The sequence below is a fragment of the Dendropsophus ebraccatus genome, chromosome 7, assembly GCF_027789765.1.
Source record: "Dendropsophus ebraccatus isolate aDenEbr1 chromosome 7, aDenEbr1.pat, whole genome shotgun sequence".
Classification (NCBI taxonomy): Eukaryota; Metazoa; Chordata; class Amphibia; order Anura; family Hylidae; genus Dendropsophus; species Dendropsophus ebraccatus.
The window spans coordinates 47,553,973-47,566,306 of NC_091460.1; the positions used below are offsets into that span (position 1 = coordinate 47,553,973).

Genomic DNA, 12,334 nt, shown 5'->3' on the forward strand with positions numbered 1-12,334 from the left:
GAGGGTGGGTTCACACTGAGGAATTCTCGAGGAATTGTAGAGGAAAGTTTTCTGCTTGAAATTCCTCGCCTATTCAGCTCTGGCAGAATAGGAGCAGAATTTGAGCGGTATTCAAGCGGAATGTAAGCGGAATTCGAGTAGAATTTCAAGCAGAATTAAAGCCCCATTGACTCCTATAGGATTCCTTTAATGGAATCAATGTCAATTCTTCAGGCGGAAAGCGGATCCGCGGCGGAATTTTCAGCGCGGAAATTCTGCTGTGTGAACAAATAAGCGGAAAACCCATTAAAGCCAATGTGCATTCACAATGTTCATTCTTTACGGGCGGGATTCGGTGCGGATGCCGCGCGCATTTTGAAGCGGAATCCGCCTGAAAATCTGTGAAAATCTGTGTGAACCCACCCAGAGGCTGTGTGAAAAAAAAAGGCCAGGGAGTAAGATTAGCGGACCTGACTCTAACCAAAGGGACGACAATAGGAAAATATTAAATGTGACAGTGACAAACGCTGTTTATTACATGTTTAAATACAAACCCGATAAGAAACAAGGCATCTGGTATAGGTAAAAAAAAAAAAAAATACATAAAAAAGTTTTTTTTTTTTCCTTTTGCTTTTCTTAAAAAAAATATTAAAAAAATAAAAAATAAAAATCACACGTGGACAAAAACACTGTCTCTTTTAAAAATACAAAGATTCTGGAAGTCAGAACAGCTCTCCTCCTTCATAGTTAGTATTCTCCCATAATGTATAGGTTACAAAAAATTGTCTGTAAACAATCACATTGGAAAAGCCTTTGAAGCAATGGAATTGTCCCTTTCATGTAAACTTCAAAGGATAAACCAGCATGGAGATACTACACAGTAGTTTCATGTTTCCATAGACCAGTCCTAACATTTCCATTGCTGTCTGTGTTTATAGGTGGCTCCTCGGTCACTTCATTTTTAGCGGGCTCATTTTGGACAGCCAAATTTAGACCATATGACTTCTGCTGGCTCTCAAGTTCCACAGCAATAGGTTCCCTCAAAATGTCTTTTTTGTGGTTTGCAGACGGAGGCTTCTCTATATTTCTGCTATACCTAGGAAGAGTACTTCCAGCGTCACTACTGTCTTGATGGCACTGGTTAAAATGGCGCTCTCTGTAAGCCAAATAAGCCCTCCGGCTTCGAGAGTGACCCTCTGAGTAGCTCTGACGGCTTTTTGGTACTGCGTTTTGTACACTGCCGTCGACACTAGTGGGAACGTCATATGCGTACTCTCTAAGAACAGTGAGCCTACTGGATCTGTGTTTACTTCTGTTTTTGTGATGCCTGGACGGGTGACCATTAGGGCGATACTGCACCTCGACTGGCGCAACATGCATCTTTATATCATTATCCAAGGAATGCTCCGTCAAGCTATTGTCAAGCTGGGGCGCTGTGTTGACCGGTAAGGGGTTTGTGGTGTTACATTGTGCTGCGGCTGCTTGTAAGTTAGTCAACTTGCAGCCCTGTGAGGAGTTTTTGACGCTGGATGCGCTCTTATTGGTACATGAAGATTCAGCGCTGCTGTTGGTACACTTTGGGGCATCGCCATTGGCACCAGAAGAGTTGGAAGGTGGGACATTAACCTGCACAGAATATGTACTCCTGCCAGGGCAGAACGTATTGATTAGCGCCCGTCTTACGTCTTCTCTGTTCATACAATGGTGTACAACCAAAAAGGCACCAAGGCTTAAACAAGTTACCCCGAAAAAGCAGCTGAAGACCAGGTCCATTGGGTAATACAAAGAAACAGATAGAGCACCAAATATCCAAAGGGAAACATATAAGAACAAGGTAAGGCTGGCGCCCAAAAGCTGGGCCTGGAATGTCTGCTCATTCTCCAAGGCGGATGTGGAGACCAAAGACACCGATAGTGAATCTTGCTGGTTGCCCTCCCCGCTTTCGCTGGCTGCTAATCGCTGTTGTTCCTCGGTTTGCTCCTTTAATTCAAAGACTCTGTCAGGATGACGCTTCAGCTGGATAAATATACTGAGGAAGTACATGCAATTTATAAAGACGATGAAACTGGCAGGACCATAGAAAGCTCCAAGGCTGGGCTCCCACGCCATCCAGCAACTAGAAAGAGATAACAAAGCAATGGTGTTATAACTACTAACAGACCAAAAAGGAAGAAGAAAGCATTGCTACATTATCCAGTAAAACATGGCACCCCTCTATAGCACTGGTGCCACATGTTGCCATCACTTAATAGATGGGGCACAGATGTCCTTTTCAGTGTTCTGTTCCTATAAATGAGCAGAATGAAACTGCTTTGGGCAGACGTGAAGGAGCTCTAGGAGCACTTCTCTCACAAGGACCAAGTAGGAGACACTTACTATGGGGCAGTCGGCTGGCTCCCGTAGTTTCTAATGTTTGCTGCTGCTGTTATTCCACATACAATGATAGGAATGCCACCTCCAATGAGATAGAATCTAAGAAGAAAAAAAAAAATAAAAAAAAATAAAGGAAACAGAGAAATGACTCCAACAAATATATTAACTAAACACAACCCAACACGAGGAACAAGGCAATGTAAACAACCGTTTCCTTAATAGCTTCCTCCTTCTGTTGAATTGCTGACTTATTTGACTTCATTGAAACTTCCTTTAAGCAAACATGACCATTTCATTCATCACTTTCACACATGTATATACAATGTAACTAGTATTTCCCTTGGATAGAGTCCAAACATTAAAGCTTAAAGGGGATAAAATACAAATAGATAATGGAGTTGCCATTAGGAGTTTTGCGCCACCTACTGGATAAAAGTTTTAGAACACGAGTTTATTTTCTTTTGTACAAGTATCCACATTTTTGAGACTGCATTTACATACTAACCTCAGCATCGGTCTGGGAGGGGGAGGAAGCTCGTCTGGATCTTGACAGCGTTTGGCTTTCTTGGTGACTTGCTTGTATATGTTGCGAGCTGTGACTCCCACCCATAGCACTGTGGCCAGCGTACAGTAATGCAGGAGAATCCCAATCTACAAAACAATGAAACATTGTCAGCAATTTAAATGGAAAATTATTATTCTTTATAAGTCTTGATATGTATAATAAAATTAAATGGGTCATCCGGGGCTTCAAAATTAAAGGGGTAGTGCGGCTGCGCCCCCCCCCCCCCAACCAAAAAAACAAAATCAGATATAGATATATATATAGAAAGTGTATGGGGCCAGATAGCTTATTAATTACAAGGTTATATAGCTTTGTAATGTGTGTTAATAGGCCATTAATGCTAGATTGGTGAGTCTTATGCTGCGTTTACACGGAACGGTTATCATTCGAATTTTCGCAACAACACTCGCATTTGAGCGATAATCGTACCGTGTAAACACAGCAAATGTTCAAGCAACAAGCAAGAAATCGTTCATTTTGATCTTTCAACATGTTCTCAAATAGTCGTTCGCCGAAAATTCGCAGATCGCTTTGTGTAAAGTCTTTCACCGATTTACCCTATGTAAAAGATGGGTTTAAGCGATCTTAAAAACTATCGCAATAACTATTTTCAAGCGATTTTTCTAATGATTTATTCGTCTAAACGCTGATCGTTATAAAAACCAAATCGTTGCTTCAAAATCGTTAAACAATCGATTGGGCGAATTATCGCTCTGTGTAAACGTAGCATGGCAATAAGCTGTCTGAAGGGGCCAGGTCACGGATGATGAGGTGGACCCCCACCGATTTATTACTGATTGTCCATCCTGATGATAGGCATAATTTTAACTAGTTTACTTGCTCTAAAATAATTCATTTGGCATTAATTATTAAGACACTTAAAAAAATAAACATTTATTTTTCCATAAAGGATATATATATATATATATATATATATATATATATATATATATATATATACACACATTTGAAATTTGTATGGAAACTAGGTCGTAAATATTAATATATCTTATATACTTTAGCCAAAAGTAAGCCAACCATGTTGGGGGAAAGGAGGGTTGGATACCTTGGATTTTACATCCAACCCCTTTGTTCTAACAAGAACTATCTGGCAGTGGCTTAGCCCTCCTCTCTCCATTGATAATACATGAACATTTAGTTGTGTTGAACATTCATGTGTACGGAAAGATCTGAAAAGAGAGCAGTCGGCTGAATGAACGTTTGGCCAACAGCAATTAAATGTATAGCCACCTTTACTGAAAACAATTATTTCATAGTCAATTTTATAATCAATCCAATTTTAAAGTCAATCCAGAAGTTTGATAGGTAGCCAAAGCAAAGTAATGTCAAAGATGACAGGGTTACTTTTGCTTTTTAAAGAGAATCTGTCAGCTGTAATTTATGTTATGTTAGACACATGGAACCTTTCATATATCCAGCTGTGCTTCCAGAATGTAGAGAAACGCTTTTACTCTCTGGTACAAGGAGTAAAAAGGCTTCCCAAGCTCCTGAATAGCTCAAACTGGAAGGTCTCCTCTCTCGCTCTCCTTACCTAATTGACACCTGGAAACAGAGTCAGGAGTCAGGAGGCCTGACTAAACTTTATATAATAAAAACATTTGTCAGCATTCTGGAAGCACAGACAGATCTATAAAAAGGTACCACGTGTCTCCCTGCTGTAACGGCTATCTAACAGTGTCAGCAGTTATGATGTGAACTGCAGCTGAAAGATTCCCTTTAACAGTGATTAGTTAGTGTATGTTCTAGTATACACCCTTAAAAATATTTCCATAGTTAATGAAATCGCTTTTGGGGTTGAGAATGTAGTAACCTACTTGGAACTTGTTAAAACCCTCCCAGTGTCTGAATAGTAGCCCGGAGCTTTACTGTTATACGGAAAATTTCATACTTACAGCCTGACAAACACGAGCATTCCTAGTCTGATTTATGCCTCCGACATACACTGCGCAAGTCAGGAAGATGTGAAGACTGAGATTAACCAACATGTGCCAGGTCTTAAGGCTAACCCGAATCACACTGAAAAATAAAACACCATGCATACTGAAAGGATTCCTCTACAAAACAAACACAACTACAATGCTGGTCACTGCGGTGGACAGTGTTAATAAAACACAGGAAAAATATCAGGTCAACAGTATTAGTCATATAGATAATGATTTAGAAATGAAATAGTATTAAAATATTATTATATATGTGTCTCTTGTTCAAGGGAGGCTTGGATGCTTTTCCTGATAAATATAATATTACAAGTTGCGGGCATTACATTTTATGTGATAAAATAAATCCCTGGATCAACATCCTGATTGCCATTGTGGTATTTTTCTCCCTGTAATGGGGCAATTGGCATCTGCTTCATGAGTGTTTTTGTCTTCCCCTGGATCAACACAGTAGGGATATATATTGAGTTTGCTGGAGTCTTGTTTTTCAACCTTAGTAATTACCTATGTTTTCTACATTGTGAATTAACATGTGCACAGAAAGTTTCCAACAAATGTGAACAGTGGAAACACCATTCACTTACAAATGCAAATAATGGATTTGACACTACTTTCAGCAAAGAATCCTGAGCTAAAACTTATGTCAAATCCAAAAGTGTTATCATACTCTCGCAAACACCACCAGTTTACACTAATTGTTGCAGGGAGAAGGCAGTGTGATGGCTACATAGTGCGGTGTGATGGTAACATACCTGTGGTAGTACAAGTAGCTGATAATCATCAGCAGCAAGCAGAGAAGCAGCACCACCGCAGATGCATACACCACTGGATGTAGGAGAGTCACAGGATGGGTGTAGATCTCAGCTCCAGTAAGATCCTGCACAGACAACATTAAAAGCAACATTAAGAAATTGTCCATGATAAAATAAATTTTTTTTTGCCTCCTTACTGTTCATGCTGTGTGTCTGGTATTTAAAGCTCAACTCTAATCATGTCACTCCAATAGCCATGTGGCTATAAATCTTACCATTAATACAGCGTAGTTGCTGAGTGTATGGCACTGTATTGTAGTAATATTCTCGTCAGACGATATGATACTGCACCCCTCGGACTTCCATCCACCTTGTCCATCAAGGAGGTCAAAATCCCACTGGGCGGCCACAGGGTCCTTCCCATGAGCAATGCGGCGTAGTGTGATGTTAATGGGCACGCTGGGAGGGTTCTTGTTTGGACCATCTAAAAAAAAAAAAAAAAAAAAAAAAAAAAAAAGCATCATGGAGAGGTCAGCCATTTCCAATCCCACATGGCATCTGTCATCTGGATGGTGTGACAGAGCGAATTGCTACCCAATGACCTCCATTCTCAACACTTTGCAGCTCAATAGAGCCAAAACTATTTTCTCCGGCATTAGTATCCCACCTAATAAACATAGGGGATGACTAAAGCAAAACGATGTTCCCAAAAATTATTTCAACTTTTCTTTTAGTAGTTTGGCCCATTTCTCCAACTAAACCAGCATCCACTAGAAAGGATGAATCATCTCCACTATAGCGGCAATAATTCCTCAATAGTTTTTAGTCATTATAATATTTTCATGTTGCCATTGACAGAGCTCTATGAGTCACCCTCTAATTCCTGCCAACCTAATGACAGTGGCATTGTAAGGCTCAGTACATGGGACACCTGTACAGAAACTACACATGTGAAGTTTCCATACAGTAGGGCTCAAGGCAGCAGGCTTTAAAAATATTACTGAAGAGGTATATGAAGAAAGCCTTGACATGACTCGTAGAGGTTACCACTGAAACACTGCTCTAAGATAGCACAATACAAACCTAGTTTGGCAAGAATGACAGGCGTCACAACGGTGCGTCTCTTGCCATCATCTGCAAGGTGTGTGGCGTTTCCTGTGGCTGGGAAAAGCTTTCCATTCCTGAACGCTATCAGCTGTAGCTTGTACACAAACTCATCCGCTGCTCGCCTCTCACGCTTCTCTCTAGGTACAAACAGTGCAGCCGGGAGCTGGATAGAAGCCTCCACAACTGTGTTCTGGGAAACAGACAAAAAAAGGACTGGTGAATTTTACTATGATATAGAGAATAAAGACAATATATTATAATATATATATATATATATATATATATATATATATATATATATATATACACAAAGAGAAAAAAACAAACAAACACACAGGTGCCTGATCAAGAGGCGATTGTGCCCTTGAAGCACGCCGCATTGAATAAAAGCCTAAGTTTGATTCTACACCAGTGCCCCGGGTTATTTCCATTCAGATCTAGCACAGGGGAATTTAGACGTTTTATAAGGGGTGTTTGCGCCAAATTTCACTAACTTCATATATAGGCAAATGGCAAAAATGCAGGTGCTCATGTTCTACTCTGCAAGCCCTATGTGTCTCCATAACACTTTGATGCAGTGTCATCTCTATGTCCCAAGATAGTCCCACAGTCTGGAATTATGAGACCACATCACATGGCATAGAGAACATGCTTAGCATGCACTTCTCCTCAGTACTTCTAGTGATCATTCTGGGTCTGATAATGCCTTTTTACTCAGGGAAGACAGACCTTATGGGATCCATGCAGTCACATTCTCTGCACCCCTGAACCGGCATCATGGAGCCTTGAGCCATTTGTCTATCACAGGTCAAACATCAGATAATACACCAGATGATTTGTGTAATCTAGAGCTGTCATTCTGAGGAGCTTCCTGCGCCATTGTAGTCATTTCCACCAGGCACACCCATAGCTTACATTACCAGAACAGCGAGCGGTCAAGAAAAAAGATGAACAGTGGGAGGTGGGAGACACTGTACTTTCACAGCACAGGTTTAATAGGTTGCTGAGCACCCAGGGAAGAAGACAAAGGTGTTTTTTTTCTAAGTCTTCTCTGATTTCCAGCACATTTGTGAAACAATGTGTAAAATTACCTTTAATGCTACCACACTAAAGGTGCTGGACATGTTGCATTTAAAGCTCAATTGTTTATCCAGGTTCCCATCAGGGTCTCTTCTTCCAAAATCAGCTATTACTGTGCGGTCAGACGCAGCCAGCTTCTGGAACACTGTGCAGGTCATGCCAGTGAAGAGGGTGGATTTTATCACATAGGCTTCTAAGGCGATATTTGGGGAATACTGAAAGTAAAAAATAAATTAAAAATTGTTAAATTTGCACAGCAGATGCAGTGTGAACACAGCCTTAGAGACCCAAAATACACAAATTTCATTTTTTTCCCCCCAATAGACTTACCGTGGAGTACACTTGTGCCCCATTGGCAAGTCGGTAAGTAGCAATCCGCTGTAAGCACTGCACTATACGGGTGCAGGCCTTGGCATCTTTTTGCGCCATCAGTAAGACCCGTTCATCAGCCAGCATGATGTTACTAGCTATATCAACCATCACATCACCCAGCTGCAAAACAGAAGTAAAGTAAGACATTATACACATATCAACACATGACAGTCCCCTGAGCATTGCACAATATAGGTAGAAGTCCCAGACAGAGTATGGATCTAATAACCCAAAGTGAAGCCATCATACAGATCTACAATGCTTTCATTTCTGGCCATTAGACTTACAGTCCTGTTGGGGCTTACATCTTTAAACATGTACGCAAAAATTTTTCATAATTATGCCTGCCCAAAATTGGCCTTAGACTGATGCAATAACACTGCAGACCTTCACTGAACTATCGTCAGTGTAGCCTCCAATATACAGGAATAGCCAGATATCTCTAGCCTGTTGCCACCTGGTGGCTCCAGATGGGGAGAGCACCACAGCACCCTGATAGATAACTCCTTAAGTTCCACTCGGTTGCGAGTATTGGAACATAAATAAGGAAACAGCGTGGTCCCTTGTTTGTCAAACTAACTCAAGGTACGAGTATTGCGACATGACAAGGGCTTGCCAAGGCAGGCATCCATCCACAGACCGCCGTTTCGGGGTATTTGCCCCTCGTCAGTGTGGAGAAGGATTCTGGCTAGTTGGGGCAATGACAAATCCACCAACAAAACACAGTAATCACTGAACTCAAGGAGATCAGTGAAAAATTCCAAAGAAGTACTCAATCAAGAGTCTCCACTGATGCTCCCCAAAATGAATTAGACTTTGACACAAAAGGGCCACCCTGTTGTTTCACTATTAATGTTCCAATACTCGCAACCGAGTGGGGCTTAAGGGGCTACCTATCAGGGTGATGTGGTGCTCTCAGTAGCCAGAATCCTGCTCCACACTGACGAGGGGCAAATACCCCGAAATTGCAGTCTGTGGATGGATGCCTAGCCTTGGTAGCCCTTGTCTTATGTCGTTATACTCGCCACAGAGTTAGACTTTGACTCACAGGGGCCACCCTGGTGTTTCCCTATTTAGGTCCTAAAGCTCGCAACAGAGTGAGGACCGGAGGGACTACGTATCAGGGTGGTTTGGTGCTCTCCCCACTAGGAGGCACCCCTTGGCAATGGGCTTCCTTCTCTGGAGAGAGGGATATCTGGCTATTCCCGTGTTTTGAGACTCGTAACTGAGGCTCCATGGACCCCTTTTTTGCATATTTAAATTTTGTATGGGACAATCAATGGAGACTCGTAAATGAGTACTCCATTGGAATTTTTCACTGTTCTCTCCGAGTTCAGTGATTGTTGTGTTTTGATGTGGTGCTCTCCCCATCTGGAGGCACCCCATGGAAACAGGCTAGAGATATCTGGCTACTCCCATGTTTTGAGACTCGCAACCGAGGCTCCAAGGACTCCTTTTTGGCATATTTAAATTTTTGGGGCATCAGTGAAGACTCTTGATTGAGTACTTCATTGGAATTTTTCACTGATCTCCTTGAGCTCAGTGATTGCTGTGTTTTGTTGGTTAGCCTCCAATATAGCAGAATAGGATTCTACAACATAACACAATGTGCTGATACTCCACTTCCTATATCTTCAGCATATGATATATACAGCACGTAGAGAGACAAACGTTGTCTTGTGTTCTCTGTTACCTCTTTGTATTTATCAGCAAAACGTCCAAACTTCTCAATCATTTCCGCCACAAAGATAACATCCATCTTGTCCGAGAAGTTTGCCGCTTCCACCGTGTAAGCCAGAAGTTGCTTTGCAGTTGCGACGGCATTCGTGAGGTTAAGAGGCATCTGAAAATGAGCAAACATTAAAAATGACGACAAAGAAGGACCTTAAGATCAGTCTTTTAGAAATGCTTAGCTTAACAAATGAAAAATTCTTCCTTATTAAACAGGAAGTGTGAAGGGAATGATTATACCCACAAGTGGCCATAGACGGTAGCTTATGGTCAGTCAGACACACACATTTTTACAGGACACTATGCTAATAATACAAGGCTGACCTTTGCATTTCTGCTGTGGATTTACACAAGGATTAGCCCCATTGTCATTCAATGGGTTTAGTAATTGCCTTCCTGTGCAGAATCCGCAAAAAAAGTTGCATATTACTTACTGCCACAGCAGATTCTTTTTCCTTGGTAGTACAAACAATCTACATGGACGTTTCCACTTGTGGAAAGCCATTCACATGCAATGGATGTGCTAATTTTGACATGAATAGAAGGGACTTTATAGTCCTGGATTTAAACCTACACAACTAATTCACATTACTGAGTGACTACAGCAGTCCTACATTGTACATGATGAAGTGTAAATCCTCTCATTATGGGCGCTGCAAAAGAATACCTGATTGAACATGTAGAGCACTCGTGTAACATCATTGGCATACTGGCATCGAGAATAGTCATCCTCTGCCCAGAAGCCTCCTCGGTCACACCGTCGCCAGGCTCTGATGTCATCTTGCTGAGTGCCAGGATAGATGCCGCCTCCGGCTGAGTAGCGTGTGCACAGCAGATATGCAGTGATCCCTGCCAAGGTTCTCGGCCACCTAGCAGGTTATACAATTACATATCACTATTAGGATACTGCACCAAAACTATGATGGATGATCCAATTACATATCAACTTTTCAGGTAACACAAAAGGCTATCAAAAAGTCATTTGGTATGTTTGCTGAAAAAGGATTGGGCATGTTCTAGCCCATAAGGGCATAGCTCCGAGCCAGTTCCCAAACACTGTATAACTTTAGACCACAGAGGAAGAATAGGTAGGATACAATAGAAAGTAGGCACCGCCTCTGCTTTAAAGGACTATAACAGTTACCGGCCAGGTTCACAAGTGCAGGGGCAGGGAGTTCAGTGGGAGTAAGGCTAAGTTCACGATGAGGATTTTCTGCATTTCTTTCAAGCTTTTTTTCCCCTGGATGTCACGTGACTGAAAATCAACTAGAAAGGAGCCACGTTGTAAGCCTTCTCCATACCTCCTTAGCAGCGACATGACGAGTGTACTCGTCATTGGTTGTTGAGGGCTTAAAGCATCAAGAATAGTCCCAGCAAGACACTGCTTTCATTTTTCTACGGATGGGTGTCGACACACGGATGCCGGTGGTGCCTGTGTTTTTCTTTTTTTAACCCCTAGACGACCCTGGACGTACAGTTACGCCATGGAAGTCTGTCACCAGACGACCCTGGGCGTAACTGTACGTCCAGGGTGTTTCTCCTGCTATGAAGCGCGCTCCGGAGCGGAGCACACTTCATAGGAGGTGGGGTCGGCTGCACCTCACCATTAATGACAGGCTGCAGCGATTGCACTGCAGCATGTCATTAACCCCTTAAATGCCGCGATCGCAACGCAATCACAGCGTTTAAGTGTAAGTGACAGGGGGAGTCCCCTGTCACTTAGGGTACTATTACACGGAACGATAATCGGCTGAATCGGCCCGATTCGGGCGATTATCGCTCCATGTAATAAATACAACGATCAGCCGATGACAACAATCATTGGCTGATCGTTGATATATGTTTGGGGTGCGCGGCCGGCGACTGACGATATACATTACCTATCCATGTTCCAGGGCTGCTGCTGCGGTCTTCTTCTCCCCGGCTCTTGTGCGCTCTAACTTCAGAGTGGCCTGTCAGCTGACAGTCCGCCGAGCCAATCACAGGCCGCAGCGGTCCCGGCCTGTGATTGGCTGGGCGGCCTGTCAGCTGACAGGCCACTCTGAAGCTAGAACGCGCAGGACCTGGGGAGAAGAAGACCGCGGCAGCAGCCCTGGAACGTGGATAGATAATGTATATAGTTAAGCAAGGGCTGCAAGGACATCGGTAACGTTCCTGCAGCCCTTGTTTAACGATTATCGGGCCGTGTAATATGTCCAGTAAATGAGCGACGATCTAGCAGATTGCTGCTCGTTTACAGGTATTATCGGGCCCCCATCGGCCCGTGTAATACCACCCTTACCGTAGCGGGTGTCCCGATTGTTGTATCGCACCGCCAGAGGTCTCTTACCTTCCTCCGTGTGGTCCGATCGGCGATCTGCTCACTGAGCCTGCACAGGCAGGCTCAATGAGCAGATCGTCTATCACACTGATCAATG

At 42.7% G+C, this 12,334-nt stretch overlaps 1 protein-coding gene across 1 annotated transcript in view; it reads right to left on the reverse strand.

Annotated features, from left to right (window-relative positions):
* Window positions 1–491: 491 nt before the first annotated feature.
* Window positions 492–12,334, reverse strand: part of ADGRA3 (adhesion G protein-coupled receptor A3) — a 42,454-nt gene continuing 30,611 nt past the window's right edge. Inside the window, exons 9-19 of the mRNA XM_069977463.1 lie at window positions 10,585–10,786; window positions 9,880–10,029; window positions 8,145–8,306; window positions 7,826–8,029; window positions 6,711–6,924; window positions 5,903–6,111; window positions 5,628–5,752; window positions 4,831–4,954; window positions 2,858–3,003; window positions 2,356–2,451; window positions 492–2,095 (exon numbers count right to left, since the gene is read on the reverse strand). Of these exons, the coding sequence (XP_069833564.1) occupies window positions 853–2,095; window positions 2,356–2,451; window positions 2,858–3,003; window positions 4,831–4,954; window positions 5,628–5,752; window positions 5,903–6,111; window positions 6,711–6,924; window positions 7,826–8,029; window positions 8,145–8,306; window positions 9,880–10,029; window positions 10,585–10,786 (2,875 nt within the window). The 3' untranslated portion in view covers window positions 492–852. The remainder of the gene's footprint in view (window positions 2,096–2,355; window positions 2,452–2,857; window positions 3,004–4,830; window positions 4,955–5,627; window positions 5,753–5,902; window positions 6,112–6,710; window positions 6,925–7,825; window positions 8,030–8,144; window positions 8,307–9,879; window positions 10,030–10,584; window positions 10,787–12,334) is intronic.